Source organism: Cololabis saira, chromosome 19, assembly GCF_033807715.1.
Source record: "Cololabis saira isolate AMF1-May2022 chromosome 19, fColSai1.1, whole genome shotgun sequence".
In the NCBI taxonomy this organism is placed as follows: Eukaryota; Metazoa; Chordata; class Actinopteri; order Beloniformes; family Belonidae; genus Cololabis; species Cololabis saira.
The window spans coordinates 24,473,097-24,493,752 of record NC_084605.1 but is presented as its reverse complement, the minus strand read 5'-3'; the positions used below and the strand labels follow the sequence as shown (position 1 = coordinate 24,493,752).

The 20,656-nt window shown below is 40.9% G+C and overlaps 1 protein-coding gene across 1 annotated transcript; it reads left to right on the top strand.

Annotated features, from left to right (window-relative positions):
* The first annotated feature begins 427 nt into the window (after positions 1 to 427).
* Positions 428 to 20,433, top strand: ubtd1b (ubiquitin domain containing 1b). The gene is made up of 4 exons (XM_061708150.1): positions 428 to 645; positions 15,013 to 15,240; positions 15,331 to 15,488; positions 16,630 to 20,433. Exons 1-4 carry the CDS (start codon positions 564 to 566, stop codon positions 16,897 to 16,899), a joined length of 738 nt encoding a protein of 245 aa, XP_061564134.1. The 5' UTR covers positions 428 to 563; the 3' UTR covers positions 16,900 to 20,433.
* The last annotated feature ends 223 nt before the right edge of the window (positions 20,434 to 20,656 follow it).

The window sequence follows — 20,656 nt, the reverse complement described above, 5'->3', positions numbered from 1 at the left end:
CTCGTCTCTCCGCCTCCAGTCGTCACCTTTAAACTTCACCAGCGCAGCGAGGGAAACGGCTTAAACAACTTTAAGAAGTTCACACTGAAAACTCGGGTAACACGTAGCTACTCGTCTGCCATTTGAAGACCCGACGGAAAGAGAAACGCACCGGAGTGCGCGGAAGTTTGTGTTTACTAGCGTTGTTTCCACCTAGCCGGTTAGCTCCGTTAGCCTGTCGAAGACAAACGTCTGGACTCATTCACGTGGACGTTCACCACCAAATCCACGGGCAAGTTGGACAAAACGCATTTGCTGATTATGTTCTTGATGAGGAATAAAACTGTCTGACTTTTAAACTCCTGTAACCAGGTGCGGGCCACGGGCTGCGAGTGTTTGTGGACTGAAACGTAAACAGCGTGTGTTGATTACTCGTCCTGCAGGTGAAGATCAGATCACTTCTGTTACACATTCTCCTCACTGGTGACGGGTGGCATGCCTGCGACCCTCCCCCCGCCACGGACCTAGTTCATGGCCCCCCCCTGAGCCAGTGAGACCCCGGAGAGCGTGTTCAGCCCAGCACCATGGGGGGCTGCGTGGGCCGGTACCTGGACAGCTGGGAGGACTCCCAGAGCAGAGGCTCGGCCAGGACCGCTGGACGAGGAGGTGAGACACTGCTGTGTGTGTGTGTGTGTGTGTGTGTGTGTGTGTGTGTGTGTGTGTGTGTGTGTGTGTGTGTGAGTGTGTGTGACCACAATCATATGCTGTAACAATGCACCTTTCATTAACCATGTCTACCTCATACTGCTGCACCTTTCACTTATAAATTGTATATATGTTAATAAGAGCAATTTGTCTATTACTGTTTGGAATTATTTAAATCTGGGTTCAGTGAGTGGAAAAATAAAACAAAACAAAAACAAATTCCCTCGGTGCGTCCGAAATGCCATACTAAACAGTATATACTAAAAAGTATACTTAAATTTGGCACACTTTTGGGTAAATATCAGTAGTGTGCATTCATTCGGTACTATTAAGAGCACTCACTTCAGGAAGTGACGTGTCGTAGCAGCACCGCTCTGCTCATTCCCGTTTATTCTGGCCCAAACAAGATGACATTATATAATATTATTATATACGAATATTATAATATTAATATTATATAATAATATTATTACACTTAATATTATACTTATGACATATACGTATCACTTAGCAACCAAACGCCGCTGCATTGCATTGTGGGAATTTTCTGCTCGGCTAGTGTCCATCAATCCACACTAAGGCCGCGTTCAGACTGCAGGCAAATATCCGATTTTTAGCCCATCCAGATTGAAACTGGATGACTCTTTTGAAGTCTGAACAGTCCCAAACCGCATGATATCCGATTTTTGCAAACCAGATGGAAACCACCTCCAGGAGGTAGTTTCATATCCGATCCATATCTCATTTGGGCAGATGCGTGTCAGTCTGAACAGTCCAAACACTCAGATCGGATATGACTGTCCCAGACGCTCCAAACCACCCGCCCATTTCCAGTTGTGGAGCTACTCATCCTTTCACAGAGAGCATGTACAATCTCTGATGTCACGTCAAAAACTATTATTTGTAGTTTGAGTGTTGCAAATTCACATTACAAATCATGTTTTAATAGCAGAAAAAAAGACCGCATTTCCACGTACGGTGTGCGTCGCCGCGTACCCTACGCCGTAGGCTCTGCGTCGGTGTAACGCGGAACCATAAATCAGCCTTCAGTCGCGCTGGAGAGCCTGAACCTGCAGCCCGTCAGCCCCTCTCCTCCTAGGAAGAGAGGGTATGGAGCGGGGCTGCCAGTTATTAATTGCTGGTTCGTTTTGTTAACTCTGAGCTTTGTTGGTTGGTTTGTTAGTTTGCTGGTGGTTTTGTTCTGAACACCTTTCTATGTTTCTTCTATGTTTCTCATTTTGCTGGGACGCCGGGTCCCTCCGCCGATCACACAACTTTTGCTGTATGCGTTCATTTTTATGTCTAAAAATGATGCGCAGTGCCGACCCAATCAGAAACGGTACAGATATTTTGGGATTTTTTATATATATAAAAGAAATAGGCCTACATGACTTCACACAATACACGCGCTGGGTGACGCCTCCGCTCCGACGTCGTTGCTACGGCAACCCGTCAGATCAGTCACTGATGTGGCCCAGTCTGAACAGAGCCATATCCGATATGGACACTTGCTAAAAACAGTGTGGACAGTCAGCCCTGAAAATCAGATATGAGAAGGAATCAGATATATATCCGATTTGCCTGCAGTCTGAACGCGGCCTAATAAAATTCTCCGGAATGAGTATGGATAGAGCATACTATTGAGTACGTAATAATGTTTCGGACGCACTCAAAAATCTCGCATACTCATTTTGCATACTCATTAGGGTGGAAGTATACAATTTCGGACGCAGCCCCTGTCTGGCATGTTCCTACTTGGCCAATAAAGCTTCTTCTTCTTCTTCTACTTAAAGGAGACCTATTATGGCATCTAATACCTATTTTAAACAGGCCTTGAATGTCTTAAAACAAGCTTTTGATTGTTTTGGCTAAATAAATGAGAAATTCAGCCTCTGAGCCATGTCTTCATCTTCCCATTCTCTAACCTCATTATCTATGCGGGATTCTGAGTGGGCGGGGAGGCTGTGATAATGAGGCACTGTGCTGATTGGCTGCCTGAATGACGCGATACACCGCTACGAAAAAATGGTGGAAGCTCCCGCCTGGCAGAGTTAGTTGTCGGCGTGGTTTCACGCATCGGAGGCCAACCGATGTAAATTGCATTTAGGTTATGTAAATTGCATTTAGGTTACGTAACGAAAGGCAGCAGAATCTGAACGGCTCGTAGAAGCCACATCACACTGGATGGCTCATCTGGGCGGCTGTACAGACACTGCAGAATTTGGTTGCTTTCCTCCTTCTCTGAGTTGGCAGGCTGAGGGGAAACCACTTTATATATGTTAAAGCAAGAGAAAACGTGTTTTTCATAATAGGTCCCCTTTAAGGTTCAGCAAAACTTAAAACTGAACAACCTCGAGTTGATTTCTCTCATCATAACTTTATTTTAAGTATATATCCGTTGTGTTGCTGGCTGGTTGGTTTTTTGGTTTGAATGAAGAACGTGTATAAAAAGATAATTAACCCTCCCAATGCTTGTTTTCACAAAACCAGTTTCCAAAACCTATTATTAAAGAAAGGTAGCATATTTACAATTAATAGAGATTTACACAAATATATGGGAGGTACTTAACTGATCAATATATTAAGCACATGTCTATATCAGTTTGTGTCATCAAAGGTTCTAGATTTATCTCTGAGGTGTAGTGAAGGGTATATACGCGCATAGAGTCTCAGAGTAATCAATCACTGTGCAATAATAATAACCTCAATCATATGTAGTAACAATGCACCTTTCAATAACTATGTCTACCTCATACTGCTGCACCTTTCACTTTAAAAAAAAATGTAAATATGTTAATAAGAGTCTTTTGTCTATTTACTGTACCGGAATCAGAATCAGAAAGAAGTTTATTGCCAAATAGTTTAACACACACAAGGAATTTGTTGTGGTGATTGGTGCAATACAAAAGAGCAAATAATATTAAAGGAAAAAAAGTTGGTTCTAAAGTGCCGGAGTAAGGAATCTGTACAGAGGTGACCTAGGATGTGCGTTTCATTTTATTTATTTATTTAAAAAAGGACAACGCACATTAATTAACATGAGCACTTGAGTCCATCATGTAAATGTGCCAGATTTAGCCATACAGGCTAATTTAAATCTGCAGTCCCTGGCAGGTTGATGGCATATATAAACAAAACATTAAAGGAGAACACACCAAATTACTAGAGCACAGAGTACAAACAATTAGTAAAACCATGACATAACTCTGAATAATGACAAACAACATAAATGAAGAACAAGAGCACACAAACAAATTAGCTCACACAAAAGCACAAACATGTAGTAAAAACAATAACCTGACCCCTATACCTGATTATGACAGCACGTTTGATTATCAAGTAACTACTGTTTTGTGTTTTTAGAAAAGGAATGAAGAGATGTGATGTTCCTTAGTTCTATGGGTATAGTGTTCCAGGTATGAGCTTCTCGATAGGAAAAGGCTGACTGCCCAAAGGCACTTTTTCTATGTGCAGTTTTACAATCCCCTCTGGTGGCAACTCTGCTAGATGAGTTTTGATTTTGTTTAATAAACTCATTGAGTGGAGGGGGGTGGGGGCAGACCATGAAGGATTTTATAAACAAGTAAAATGTCTGCAAACTTAATCATATTTCCCCAGTTTACCTAGGATGTGCATTAATGTGACACATAAGGTCAGGATTGGAGTCTTTACGTTAATGTAACGTAGAGTGGGATGGGGGGAAAGTCCGTGGTAGACGGGGGAGAGGGGGGTCCGGGGCCTTGTTGATAAGGCCAGCTGCAGTCGCGAAGAAACTGTTTTTATGGCGTGAGGTTTTGGTCCTGATGGACCGCAGCCTCCTGCCAGAGGGAAGAGTCTGAAACAGTTTGTGTCCGGGTTGGGAGGGGTCTGCTCTGCTGCAATCTTTCCTGCACGCTTCAGAGTCCTGGAAGCGTGCAGGTCCTGGAGAGATGGGAGGTTGCAGCCAATCACCTTCTCTGCAGAGCGGATGATACGCTGCAGCTGCTCCTGTTCTTTACAGTGGCAGCAGCGTACCAGATGGTGATGGAGGAGGTGAGGATGGACTCAATGATGGCGGTGTAGAACTGCACCATCATTTTCTTTGGCAGGTTGAATTTCTTCAACTGCCGCAGGAAGTACATCCTCTGCTGTGCTTTTTTGATGAGCAGTGAGTGAAACAACCAGAGTCAAATTCCCTGTTTGGCATGTTCAAACTTGGTTTCTGAAAATACAAAAAGTGTACATTTGATGAGTTCTTATAACACAAAAGGATACATGGATAGTTTTACTTTATTGATCCCAACCTGGAAAATTCCTGTGTCACAAATTGCCAGATACAAAAGGTAAGGTGTACAAAATTTATATAACATTTTACAAAACCACTTACCAGATGCCTTCCTACAAAGTTGTGCAAGATTTGCAGTATAGATTGAATAAGAGAGACCTGCATATCAAGTCGAACCATCTAAAGTTACTCAAGGAACTTGCTATGTTGAGGTGTTTAACTCCAGTCTTAGTTTTTAGATTGAATGCAGATTTTTTGCAGCTTGCTGGAGAGACGGTGTGGAGAGGTTTGGATCTGTACTGTGTATGCAGTCCCACTTCATCTGTGTGATTGTTTCTGGTCATACATTTGTTTTCCCTTTCTTCTGAACATGTGGTGGCTTTCCTCCACTCCCAGCTGTCCCAGTTAATTCTTATTGTGGTTATTTTTGTTTAAAAAAATGTTTTATCCAGTGCATAAAAATGTGATGACGCTACACCTGCAGTAGGCCTTTACAGTTTTCTCACTCAGCAGCATAACCGTCTACAACACTAGACTTGTCTGCTGAAAGTAGGTAACATGATAATCCTGAGAACAGCATATACGGTAACCGTGCTAGTCATCATGATTTTACAGTTGCAAGAAAAGACTACCCAGAATTCCTCAGTCCATTTAAAATAGAGTTGTACCTTTCATTGTTTTTTTTCTTTGGGTTTCCCTTGAACACACACACTGAGTAACCACCCACAGTACATGTTAGGAAAAGTATGTAAACACTTGAGTTTATAAACACAGAGACCTTTTACTTTAGTAGCAAAAACTGTCAAACAACCAAACAGCGTTGAGAGTTTGGGACCTTCGCTCTACAAAGAGCATTTTTCAAACATCGGTGTTTCAGTTAAAGTGAGATCAGGACTCTGACTTGGTCCTTTATTGTTACTCCTGCGTTTTTTTTTGTAAATTTTTCAAAACATTGTTTTAGTTTTTTTGTGTCAGTGTTTAAAATTTTTAAGAAGTGATTTAAGTGTGTATGTTTTGAAAATGACCATATAGCACTCAAATTGAATCAGGATGAAAGGGTGAAAACACTTGGGCTGTGTTCACACATCTAGCCCATATTAGATTTTAAGCATATCCAGATTGTATCTAGATGTGTTGATGACACGAACAGCCAAAAACCCCATGAAGTGCTGTTTTTCCAAATTGGATTCAAGCCACATAAGGAGGTGGTTTCAAACACTGTTGAATTCCTGTTGAATTATTATTCATTTTTTTGTTCAGATGCATCCAAATCTGAACATTCTGGCTCTTCAAACAGCAGCTTGCGTCATTTCCAACACAACACAAATACCAGAGTGATGGAAGTTGCCCTGTCCATGCACCCAGCTGTACTGTTATATCATAGGAGCCATGTGGGTTAGGGAACGTCAGCAAGGACACACAGACAGTATCATAGCACAAGCAATATAGGCTATGAATGGTCAGTCAGAAATACTGGATTCTGGTCTAATATTCTATAAATCAGAGATTCAACTACTCCTAGTCTGGGCTGTTGATTACTCGGTGTCATGACAAATACAGCAGTCTGCGTTTTTTTGTTTGTTTTAGTAACTCTTCCTTAGCTGATAATCAGACCACACTTTTATGAGTTTTCACTGCAGAAATTCTTATCATTCCGAGGGATTCGCAAACTAACCTCCAACAAAGTAACAGGGATTACACAGATTTTCAAAGTTGATCTTATGCTGTCGGTTTCGCATAAAGGACTTGAGGACGTGTCCGTTAGTTACCTTCCTGGAAGATACCATTCTTCTGAAGATAAACACTGGTCAGCTGCCATGTTTTATTCTTTTACACTCATGTTTGATCGCAGTTGAATCTGGACTGTTGCTTCAGAATTTAGCAGGAATAAAAAGTTATATCTACTACCAGACCAAACTGAACACGTAGGCGCTGCAGAGCTGAGCCGACAAAGACTGCAAGCTTCTGCTCACCTTCCACCTCAGACAGAGGTCTCACTAATATTAAGTGTGACCTTTTCTATTGTAGATGTTGTGGCTGATTAAAAATCTTACTCACTTTCAGATAAATGCAGTCACAATGTAATTTTGGTTAAACCAAAAAAACAAACAACGTCCAGCCATTCCTAACTGTTGAAGAAGAAAATGAATTTGCCCAAATAGTGACGTCATTTCCTGTGGGATTGGCTTGCTTTCAGAATCTTGTCCCGATAGCTTGAGATACACTCATAGTTTTACATATTGATGTGCATAAAGTTTTTTAGTGGCAGTTAAGGACTCTATCCATTAATAATGTGGGTCCAAGCTCTCTTTCTTTCATTTGGTACTGGTGAGTTTGTAAGAGTTTTCAGTTACTTTTTCCAGCAAGGGACAACCTCCAGCTTTAATCAAAGGATTCTTTTTTAGTCTTTCAAGGTGGATTCAAGTTTTGTACATCAGGAAAAAGAGATGTGGGTCATTGTCCTTAAATCAACATCTGACATACTGTACATTTTAGAGGGCAATATGTTGCATACAAACGTGGCTTTTAAAATTAAAGCTCTCACAGCTTACATTCCTTAGGTTTTTGCCGGTGGCTCTTAGTAATTTCCTGCCCTGATTGGTATCAACAAACTTCAGTCAGAAAGAACAAGTCCCATCGTGTTCTACTGCGTCCCTGACTGTCTTCTCCTGGAGACTGAATCCACCATGGCTGACGAAGCCTCAAACAGCCAGACGGCCTCGGGAGAGCTGCAGGAGGTCAAATACACTCAAGGGCTCCTGTACTGTCGCTCAGTTTGTACTATTTGGGTTAATTGAGTCCCGTAGTTGCCATGCAATTAACACTGTGTCCTTATTTTTTTGGGGATGAGGTTGCGATGATTTGCTCTTCACTATTAATACTACAGGTATAATAATGTCTGACTCATGTAGTCTCATTATGATATCCTTTATTTATTTATTTATTTTTTTCTTTCTCATCCTCAAGTTTGAACATATCCGCTTTGTCATTAAATTGCTGTTTCTGTTCATTAAGACATAAAATACTATCTGTTCTTTGGTTACATGTTTCTAGGTGCGGTTGGTTTTCAAGCTAAGGCTGTGGCATGAATCCACATGAAAGCAATATTTCAGAGCATTTTGCTCCTTGTCAGCTGTTAACATTGCTGCTAGTGTGGACTTCTGTCTATCTCGCTTTATCTTTAGTAGCAGAAAGTTGAGGCACCATTGTAGTGATAAGATAAGCAGCCGCAATGATGAGACCTGAAGATGGGAGTGTATGAATGTGCTGTGAAGACAGACGTCAGAGGGACTTCCCATGATTAATGTGCTGTCGTAGGAAACAGAATAAGTCTACCTATTCATTACTCCCCTCGTCCAGAGATAAAGTGTGAGGCTTTTTAAAGTCTCTGCGAGGCCAGAAAGACTTTGTTGGTGGTGAATGTTTTGAACATGTATTTGTTCTACAGGTCTTTTTTTTTTTGGTTTGCTGACATATAGCAAGGAGAGGCGTTTTATTTGTTTGATTATGACACATTTCATTAACACTTGATAAAGCATGTCTCAGTGCTGCCTCATCATGTGCTGCTTGTATAAGCTCAGCTTTTCTCTTTTTGTGCTTCGTCTGTCACTCTGGTTTATTACTTTTGAAAACATGGCAGTTCCTTTTAATAATTTCCTTTTGTTACTGCTTTTTTTTTTTTTTTTTTTTACATATAAACACAAAACCACAATTACTCCCATCCCACATTCTAACACTTCAGCTCTCTGAATGTTCTGAACCATATGGTCCTATAAACCAGGACATTTTGAGCTCTTTTTTTTCTTTTTCCGTTTTCTTTTAAACAGTTTTGCTGCCGGCATTACTGCTGTTTTACTCAATGAACTCAGTTCGTCACTGGTAAATCTTTGTCAAAGATCTTCAGCTTGCATGAGTTTTGCTGATGTCATATGAATAATGTTAAAATTTGTCTTAAACTGTTAAGTGGATGTGTCTGTTAAGAGCGACCAGTCTGAATTTAATTCTTAACCCCATCACACATCCAAGGCTATGTTCAGACTGCTGGTCCAAATTGGCTTTTTTTTTCTTTCCCTAAAGTATATTAAAATATATAAAATACATTCCATGTTTTAAAGGTGCCTGTTACCATCTGCTCAGTCAGGAAATGGTCCCCGGAGACAAGTGAAGCTCTCAGGGACTGTTTTGATCGTACAGACTGGATTGTACTTCTAGAGCCACAGGACAACAACATGGACATGGATAGGAGGAATACATGAACTTCTGTAGGGACACTGTGGTGCCAGTGAAGACCGTTCGCTGTTACCCCAATAATAAACCCTGGGTCGATAGTACCGTCAAGCAGCTTCTCAACCAGAAAAAGAAGTGTGGTTGTTTTTTATGTTTTGATGAGCTGCTGGACAGTTGAATTTCCCTTCGGGGATGAATAAAGTTCTATCTATCTACATTCAAATCATTAAGTATTGCATATTTGAATGTACTTAGTGAATACAATATACCGACTAATAATAATATAACTGATGCTTATTTTAGAAAATTTTAACCAGATTACTTCAACACCACAAACCAACAGATCTACTACCTCAAAGACAAAGTTTAAACTGACAATTAAGGTGATACAAATTTGAAAAAGTAAAATCTTTTTAATATGTTGTTTTTTTTAATTGAACCATTTTAAGATTTTCACAAATCGAATAATAAAAGAAATTGAACGTATCCCGGAGTTAATTTAATCCTGGTTTGAGCAGTTTAAGGATTGTGGCCTTTGCACTGGCCTCGTTTCGCTAAAAGGCAGTGGAACGGTTCTTTGGCCTTGCTGTGATTCAGAAACTAACTTCAGTGTTAGCAGAGATTGCTCCTGCTCCATTTCAAAGTAAACTCACCAAAAGGGTCAAAGAAGTTTAAAACAGATCTGGTGGTGGTACTCTTTTAAGCACATCTTTTCTTAATACCAATCATCTGTGAACTGAGACTGACAACACCTCTGTCTCACACAAAGAATAAGGGGGAAAAAAAAGGTTGATCAGCATCGCTCTGAATAATATGCAGTTAATGGTTTGAATCAGAGCTCTGGGAACAACCGTTAAGGAGTTTTGACATAATGGTTGAAAATATTATTATTTTTATTTATTATTTTAATTTTTCAAAACTGAAAATCATGAGACATTTTTGTTTAAATGAGTCTCTCCTGATGCAGCTGCGGTTATGTATCAGGGCTCAGCCCTGGACAAAGGGCAAATGCGATTTAATAGTTCAGCCCTAGCTTTTTGTGTCATTTATAATGTGACACAAAGTACTTCTGCTACAGAACGGAAGTGATTAGTTTAGAACGCAAAAAACTGTATGCTCTGTGTTGGCCCATAGTTATCATATGGGAGGTAGTTGACATGAAGCTGACTTAATTGGATGCTAAAAATAAAGCAGTAAATTGTAGCTCTACTCTGGACGGCATATTGTCTTGGATACTAGCCAACATGGCTCTAAACGATCATTAATGACAGCAGTCAATACAATTTCACCAGCCTGTTGTTGTTTTAAACATCAGTAGTACGTGCGTAGGTTCACGCTCTAGAGACTCTTAGAAACGATTAAGACTCGGCTTACATAGAGTAAGTGTAGCTTACTAGCTTGAGCTTTCCTGTGGTGATAATTATGTACAACATGTGCACCAACACGGACAACAGCAGACATGTCACTCTCTAAAAGTTGATACAAGTTGTAAACTATAAACCTTAGTTTTCATGTGGAAAGAGGAATTAAATCTTAAAATAAAAATTAATTATGAATTATTAAGCTTTGTGAAAGCTTTAGCGGTAGCATCCGCCGCGTGTGAGGAAACTCTTGTGAGTGAATCAAAACTCTTCACACTAGAACTCCAAATGTCACTCGTGAAGCCGACTGACACGACTGTCGTCCTGCATGAGGCTTTGGACTGTATATAGTTTGGTATAACTCCGACAGGATTTCACAGTGAAATATTTACGACGCGGCAATGCGATGTAGTTCTTTATTTTTTTTGCTGTCGTTTATATTCTGTTATGTTTAGCTGAGTTAGTGGCATTGCTGCACCTCCTTTTTCTTACTCTGCCTTAAGGCTGATTTATGGAGTCTACGCCGTACCCTACGGTGTAGGCTCTGCGTCGATTTAACGCGGAACCATAATTCAGGCTTTAGCTGCAGCCAACTTTGGAAACTCAAGATACTCCTTCGTGTCAAAAACTTTCAAATGTTTTATCAGCAGTGTTGAAATTCTTTCGTAACATTCCTCCTCGGGGTTTCTCCTTTGCATACACTTTGCAAACTGCTAATTTGTTGTCCTTTTCAGACACGGTAAAACTCCCATACCGGTGAGGCCGACGCCCCCTTGGGACAGCCCGGTATGAGATGTGGGAACGCACGCGCGGGTGGCGTTTGTCTTTGTAAACGTCATCAGATCGGCCCGCTCTGAACTATTATTTTCCGATCAAAACCGATAGGGGCATTATCGGCCCGATACCGATCAGTGGCCGATCAATCGGTGCATCTCTAGAATCAACAAGTATTTACTGCAAAGCTTGCAACAGTCGTTTACCAGGATTCCTGCTCCAGTGTTCACCATTTTGGGTGTCTTTTTTTGATACTGATCTGGTCATCTCTGCCTACGTTGTATGCGTCGTTCCTCTTGATTGGTTGTATATCTATGAAGTGCTTTCCAGGGGTAGTTTGTTCTGTGTCCATTACCGCCTTCTGAAAATGAAAGCTGAATGCAGAGATAACTAATTCTTTTTAATGAAGAGTGAAATTCAAGTTTAGTTTATGCCATTTAATTGTGGACTGTTTATTTTTATTCTTCTATTATTATTATTATTACTTGTATTTTGCACTGTGGATCAGAGAGGGCTGTAATGTCATTTGTGCTGTATGTCGAACATATGGCATATGACAGGAAAGCTTGAAACTTGAAAAATTAGGACACCTGGCCAGCCAACATAATTGTATGGATGTAGGTCTAGAAATGACACGGGTGATGGATATGTTTTATTCTTATTCATCCATATTTTGTTTGTTTCTTTGTTTTCATTCTCCCCATTCAGAGTTCACATGCGGTGAATTTTAAATGGCCTTAAACAAATTCAAAGCCGATGGTTGGATGTCTTAGCTTGTATGCTTCTTTCAACTCTGGCTTGTGGTGGATGATATGAGCCAGGCAACATTTGTGGTTATCCTGAATACTCAGCTTTCATTTTTGCATTTCATTTTATTGTATATTACATGAGTCACATCCAGCTCCCTGTTCTTCAGAACACTATCAAAGTGTTCTGCATTTCCTGCTGAATTTCTTTCTGCTTCATTTAGAAAGGAGAAAAAAAAAGTCTTGTAAACAAAAAGTTTCTCTGGATAACTTTAACAGCAAGTATCTCATAGATATTAAACTACAGGTTTCCTTAAGGCTGAATCTAATAATGGCAAACACAACTACATCTAAAAAGTCTACCATTATTTAACATTTGGGACCAAACGGTGGAGCTTCTATAAACAAATATGCAACAGGGGCTTTCCCAGAAACAACTGTCAACATAACTAAATACAGGAAGGTATTTACAAAAATACACCTATGGAAATTGATGTGTCGGATGTAAATTAGAGAAAATGTATTTATTTTTAAATTAAATATGATTAGGTAACAGATAACTGAGAAATGTTAGGTGGCTTAGTGGTTAGCACTGCTGCCTCACTTGGTTCGACTCCCGGGCCGGCAGGAGTCTCCTGGTGTGGAGTTTGCATGTTCTCCTCCTGTGCTTTTGTGGGTTTTCTTGCCCATAGGTGTATGTGTGCAAGCGTGCATAGTTGTTGGTCTGTACGTGGCCCTGTGGTGGACTGGCGACCTGGCCAGGTGAACCCCTGCCTTTCACCTGTAATGAGCTGGGATAAACTCCAGCAGACCCCCGTGACCCGGTACAGGCTCAGAAAATTCTAGTTTGAGTGGATCTCTACAAATGATGCATTTGATTTTCCTTATGCTTTAACTTATTGTCCATTTTGGCCGAAGGAATCCACATTTTAACTATTTGATTGACTTGATTGCCACCGTTTGATTGTGCATGTCCCTGTATGTGAATCTGTGTGAGTTGTTGTGAAATCTGGACCACAGATGCTATTTGCTTCTTATCAAACCACCACTTGGGATTTTCTTCCTTCCAAATGCTAATCCTACACCCGTGCCACTCCTGCAAATTACTCCTCCCGAGCCAGCTGCACTATAAATAATTAGTCTAACAGAAAGGCAACCCCTTTAACTCCCTTTCATTTTCCATCACACTTCTCAACCGTATGTAATTTTAATACTTGATGTAGTGATGAAAAACCCTTAAACTACAAAAGCTGACTTTTTCCCCATCATAAAATGCTGATTCAAACACTGTCTTCTTTTATCATAGGTGTACATACCAGAAATATCACATAGGAAATGATATAAAATTGGTATAGCAGGAGATTTGGAGAGTCACTGTTAAAATAAAAATCTCTATATATAAAATCTCTCTGTATGACCCCCAAATGCTGCCTGTAACTTCAGTAAGTGATCTGTGCTTAATATTGAATGGTGGGAAACACAGGTAAACTTACACAGACTACACATGTTTATTGCAAACGCTGAATGACTTTCTAAGTTTAGTTGCTGATGACACGTTGGGGTGTGGAGGGGTGTCCTCTATCTCTGGAGACGGCCTGTGTTTACTGGCAGCTCTGTTTATTACTCCTCATAGATGAAAGCACATTCATTGTTTAATAATTTTACACACAAATCTGGATCTGTGAAGTTTAATCAATTTTTATGGGGAAAAATAAAAGAAATCTAGTTCATCACACCGATCATGAATATCAAATATTGCCCTCACACTTCAGTTCTGCCCATTGTGGCCATCTGGTGGCAGCAGCGATTGCACAGGTATTTGATAATGTTCTTTTTAAAAGAAATACTACTAAAGAAATGAAATGTCATGCGAACATCCTAGTTTTTATTTCAAAAATACCTTTTAATTAGTGTTATGCAGCAGTGCTTTAATGATTGTCTAATAGACATCAGGGATGAACAAAATCTTGTACTGAGAGATGATGAATGTTCAAATAATTAACCATTGCTCAAAAGGAAACTGCTTTCAAAAGGAAAGATGCACAAAAGTTTTAGAACCAATTTTTTTTTTCAAATTCATTTTTTTAATTCAAAGTGTTCAAGTCCAATGAATAGCTTTAAATGGTACAAAATTAAGTGCTGAACTGCCAGAGTTTTTTTTTGTTTTTTTCTTTTTAAAAGCAAGGTAAGGTCACCCAAAACTGAAAAAAAGAATGCACTTTTCAGAATGATACAGAAGTGTGTGAGACCAACTGTCAACCATGGAGGAGGAAGCGTGGCGGTCTGGGACTGTTTTGCTGGATGTAGGATCTGGTATTCGCTGGGTTGGTCAGGGGTTCATTCTAGAGCAAGATAATGACCCAAAACATAATTCCAAGCTATGCTTGATCTACCCGTTTATGAAAAACGACAACAATAAAAATAAAATAAAAAAACAAGAAGATATTAAGCTTGAAAACATGAAATGGCCCGCTCAGTCTCCAGACTTAACCCTATCAAACTGGTTTGGGATGAACCTGACAGAAGAGTGAAGGAAAAGCAACCTACAAGTTTCAAACACTTATGGAAACTTTTGCAACAGAGTTTAGAAGAACTTTCTAAAGAATATGTGATTTCCATTGTAGAAAGAACGCCCAAGAACGTGTGTTGAGTCGTTATCTCTGCCAAAGGTGGCTACTTTGAGTCAAAAGTTTGGAATACACTTTGGTTTATAAATTGATTCCATGATTTCTTTTTTTAAAGTCTGTTTGTGCTCTATGATTTTATTTCAGAATAAAATGAGACAATGCATAGATTTAAATGAGGAACTGGTAAACTGGGGTGTTCTAAAATGTTTGACCATGGTTTACATACAGTACAGGCACCTTCAGATTCCCGGGGTCGGTAGGTGTTGATGGGTGTTTTCACAGATTAAGTACAGAGAGAATGTAAACGTGTCTTTTCCTATGTCTGACAGGACGTAACGAGCCTCTGAAAAAAGATCGTCCAAAGTGGAAGAGCGACTACCCGATGACAGAGGGGCAGCTACGGAGTAAGCGGGATGAATTCTGGGACACCGCGCCAGCCTTCGAAGGGCGTAAGGAGATCTGGGACGCCCTGAAAGCCGCGGCGGTGGCCCTGGAGTGTAACGACCACGAGTTGGCCCAGGCCATAGTAGACGGAGCGAGCATCACACTGCCACACGGTAGGAGCAAGAAGAACACAGTCTGTGTTCACGTCATTAAAATATACAAAGCGAGTATTCCTGATCTTTTCTGTGCTCTGCCCTCCACAGGGACTCTAACTGAATGCTATGATGAACTCGGGAACCGGTACCAGCTGCCCGTCTACTGCCTGGCGCCTCCTGTCAACCTCATCTCAGAGCGCAGCGACGAGGACCCCAGCGACAGCCCCGAACCCCCCGCAGCATCCAAGAAAGAATTCCAGCTCAAGGTACCATGAGAAGTTACTTTAGGGACGAATTGTCCCATTTATCTATGACTCTATTCTATATGAAGTAAAAATTCAGAATTTTGACAGGAGATTATTTCTATTTCCATTTCCTTTGTAAAGAAAAGATATTTAAGGGGTTTCAAATAGGATGTACCGATCACGTGATCGGAAATTGGGCCCGATCACGTTGTTTCAGACTTGATCGAAATCGGACGTTGCATCCCAATCAGGGATGGGATATGTATTTTATTTTGATCAGCGCATCAAACAGATGATGGAAAAAATGTTAAACAACCGGTGTATCAGCAAGCAGGTCCACGACAACGCTGCTAATATGGAGAAAGCTATGGGTGAGGTGGGGGGGGCAGAGTGTGGGCTGTATCACGTAAAGTGAGTTCAATAAAGTTGCTTGTTTGTGGTGATCTGCGCATGTGCACGGCAGTGTTAGTGGATGTAAATAAATAAAAGTAAAGTTATGGCGATTGAAACCCGAACAAAACGTCTGTGTCAACTTCCTCAGCTGAGTGTTCAGAAAAACGCCACAGGCAGTTTCGCGCATTTTAGCCGACTTTGCATGCATGAGAGCAGCGTGATGACACCCTGCTACCGCGAGGAAGATTGTAGGTCCATCAAACACAAAAGTTTTATTCTTTAAGCCAGAAAAGGACAGTAGGAAGTAAGAGTACAGTCTAAAAATCACATTACTGGCCTTACTTTATGGCACTGTTGCACTTTTATTTGCTTATTTGTTTACATGCCTGCTGGGTATTTTAAGTTGACCGGCTGTTTTTATTTAATTGCAATTTAGGTTTAAATTTGCAGTATTTTTACTATTTTATCGTTGCACTGTTATTACTTGATTGTTCAAGCTACCTCGAAGAAAACTGCACTGTTTAAATGCTAAAATAAGAATAAAAATGAGGGACAACCTGGATCTTTTGTTGGTTTGTTTTGCATTTGATCATCTTTTTAATGTGTTACGAAAGTATCGGATCAAATATCAAATGACTCTGAATCGGATCGGGGTCAAAAACACCTGATCGGGACGTCCCTAGTTTCAACCTCTCTTTAGTCCCTGTGTCTACCGTCCTTCTGGACTCCCAGCATGCACCTGTCTGATCCCTTTCCACCTGCCCTGTAGGTACGACTGTCTACAGGAAAGGACGTGCGTCTCAGCGCCAGCATGGCCGACACCATCGGGCAGCTAAAGAAGCAGCTGCAGGTCCAGGAGGAAATCGACGTTGCTCACCAGCGCTGGTTCTTCTCCGGAAAGCTGCTCACGGACAAGACGCGGCTGCAGGACACTAAGATCCAGAAGGACTTCGTCATCCAGGTCATCGTCAATCCGCAGGCGCTCCGAGGCCCCAGTACGTCACCTATCAACGTCGCCTCCTCACTCTCGTCTGAATAACCGAGGACACACAAGGACGACGAAACAGCAGGCGGAAGGCGACGTAGGAGCAGAGATGACCCCAAATGCTGGATAACTTATTTTTGACAACAGCTGCTTTTACTGGATAAAACTGAACTGTGGAGGTACAAAGCTGGAGCACAAAACAAAAATGATAATAATAAGGGAGAAAACTGAAAAGTGCTGCTTTCTTTAGTTTACCATGTTCAGTGTGGTTTCTTTTCTTCACAAAGACAAGAGTGCTGACACAGCTCCGAGTCTGGAGGTCCATGTCCTCTGAACCATTTTTAATTAAATGAGAACTCTTCTGCTGGTCTGCAGCTCATTCAGCCACAAACACGACATAATCATCACATCTGCATTTGTACTTTTTCTGCCTCTGGCGCTTTGGTCTGCTCTAATGCAGAGTGCCAACAGATGAAACACTGAGGTGTTTGTGTTGGTTCAGGAATCATCCTATGGCTCTGCCCTGCTTTCTTTTTCCTCTGTGACAGAAATGGAAAAGGAAGATGCAATGCCTGATCCTGACCTTTGTTTTTTCTTTTATCAAGGAAATGATGTTAATAGAGCTGTTTTTGCACATTTAAAAGTTCTTACTATTGTGGTAGTCTGTGTGCCTTCTACAAGTAAAAAAAAAGGGTTATCGTCACGGAAGATGCAAGTTTTCGGCTGAACCCTCTGTATTTTCTTGCAATTCAGATCAATCTAAGCTATAACTGCTGCCTTTTTTAACGCTTTCTTAACTCTCGCAGAGAAAATGTATAATGTGTGGATGTGGGAGGGGAAAAGAAATCTGTGTTTGATCTTAAAGGAATATTTTGATTATCTTCAGGAGACCGGTGTCCAAAAATATCAGTCATGCTGTTGGCCTTTAGTATGGAAAGTCCAGTGGGAAAAGTGCTGGCTGCTTGAAGACCACCAGGAGGAAGCCATGCAGCCATTTGTATGACGAGTTTTTCTTCCAGCTCATTTTGTTCACCAGCTTGAGGCGGGGTGGTGGGTCAAAACGGCAACCTCAAGCCCCAGACGTCTGGGGACTGAGGTGTGGATTTTCTTTAACCTTCCATTTATCTTCATTATGTTTTTTTCTTTTTTCTTGTAACTGTTAGTCAGAGTCTTGATCGGTGCGGGAGCCTCTAATCTGAGACGCCCAGATCCCCCTCTCCCTTCCAGCTGCTCCAGATGCAGCAGCTGAGGTGTTTCCAAGTCATCTGAGAGACATAAACTCTCTACCATGTCCTGGGTTTCTGCCCTATGAGATGCACCTGAAATGCCTCCAACAGTCAGTTGAACATAGAAGTATTTGGGCAGCCCTTTAATGTGTCTTGGTCAATTCATGATTTATACAACATTAATGGAAACGAATGAATGGTTGAACCAGAGTCATCATTGTTATTGGCATCATCTCAGTGTTAAATGTCTTGCTTTTGCACCAAAGTTCTCCCCGATTCGGTCTGATCGCTGCCAGATGGCAAAATACTAGTATAAAGTCAAAAATGACCCTAGTTTTGTCACAATTGGCCATCATTACAAAGGACATACGAGCTGGAGAAAGGCTCAGAATCTACGCCGTCAACTTGGTGGCGCTACTGGAAATCCAACCCTCACATTAAACCACTGCAAGAAGAACCCTTTTGATTGATATGAATTCATCTGTATTCAACCATCCAACTGTTTCCTAAATGCAAACTCCAAACGCAATTGTCATTCCTGGTCAGATTAATCCCAATCCTCCCAAAATAGTGATTCAGGCAGTCCAGAGTTGGGGGTTGAGACTTTATGGACGTTTTCTCATGTATTCTGTTTTTCAGACGTAGAAGTTTACAGCACGATGGGCTTAGTTTTTACCCACCACTCCCCTCTCACAGTTGTCCAGCATTATCTTCACAGAGGGACTGCAACTAGTTTTCATTTGTCTTTTCTAACAGGTTCCAGCAGCTCTTAAAGGGATATTTCGTAATCAGTGTATGTGAACTTGAATGAGCGTTGGGCTCTGTTTGTGCAGTGCAATATACATAGCACTCGTATTGTTTGTTTTTTTGTTGTTGTTTTTGTTTTTCATTATTCATCAGATTTCACCGAGCACCAGCCATAACTAACGTCAGACTCCAGGTACAGGGGCGGCAGGGATAATCAGCAGCGCAGGTCACTGGGTTTGTGTGCTTTTTTTTGTGCAAATGTATTCCCAGCGGTCGCCTTGGCTGCTTATGTTTTAAAAAGCATAAAAAAAATGGATGTTTCAGCTGAGCATTATGTCCTCTGCTGTGGAGGCTGGAGCGTCACCGAGTCCAAGGGGTATCCGTGGTGAGGTGCAGCTGGTAATCCGACTGGATGCCTGCACTCGTTTGGTAAACTATCTCCCAGTTAAACCTGGACGAAGTCATTGTTTCATGCTGTTAAAGTGAGAACAAGTTAGAAGGGCTTGCAAAGCTTGAAGGAGGCCTCTCACAGGGTGTGTAGATCCCCATGTGGATGGACCTCAGCCTGCATGGCGTTTTATAGTCCACTTTCAATTCAATTCAGTAGTTTATTTGCTAATACAGGAGGCGCAGATGCTCCTGATGCACCAACATCTATCCAAAGAAAATCCTCACTTGTGGTGTCAGTCAGCATCCCGTTAGTACGTCAGAGCCATGTTTGGACTCGGGCACCAGGGAGTGCTCATTATACTGTTGCCTCTCATCATTGCTGGAAGTCTCAGTCTTGAGAGTTAAATGCAAGACGCATCATAGCGCAGGCGACATTCATATATCATTTTAAAAAAAGAAAAAAGCTGTGAATTTCACTCCATTTCTCCTCCATCAACTTATTTTGGTTCAGGTTTTGCTCTGGGGACTCAGCACTTTATTGAAATGTGGTTCCAAGCATCTTAAAAAATCAAATCTGGACATTTGGAGGAGGTATCTGCACATGAAGTAAGAACCGTCTCAGCTCAAAGTGACTTGCTAGTTTTGCTTTCAGTCGCATTTTCTGTGATTCTCTGCAGCTGGAGTTTGATTTTGACAATTGATTCTTATTTTCTTTAAAACTACGTAAAGAACCCTGGACTAGCCCCAGTTCAGTCAGGAGCAGCACAAATGGCCTCATCCTGTCAAATGTAGGTCCATTTCTACAACATCAAAGCGTGTCTAATTCGACTTGACTCGAACTCTGTACTTTGATGGGACACAGATCCAAGTTGCATTTGAAATTCCTCGATAAGCTAGTTTTAAAAGCCATAATAGGCATTGTTAACAACTATGACTCCATATGTTACTTGCCTTTGATGAACTGACAGTCCTTTAAGTAACAGTGGTTAGACGAAGCTTTGTCATTGTTTCGACACGAGAACAGCCATATTTAAAGAAATCAAAGATGAAATGTATTTCTGCCTTCACCACTTGCGTATCTGTCTAAAATTTGGTTTATATAGTAAAACAAATATTAAGGACATGCCTTGATGACGTCTACAAATTATATTACTATTGGTGAGTTCATTTATATGCTGATTTCACTCTAAATTGTGTTTTTAAACTGTTAAATAAAGTCATAATATTGTCAAAATAAGCCTTTTGATCTTTTTTTTATTTTTTTAGTCCAGAAATGCAGTTTCAAAGGTTTTTTTTTAACCCTTTTATCTACAGAGGTAGATGTGATATTACCACTAGATGGAGCTCTGAACTTGTAAAAACACTTGAATTGAGCTGCTGGTCCAGAGTTAGGAACACTGATTTGTTTCTGGCTTGAGTGTCTTCAGGAATAATTCAGATCATTTGAG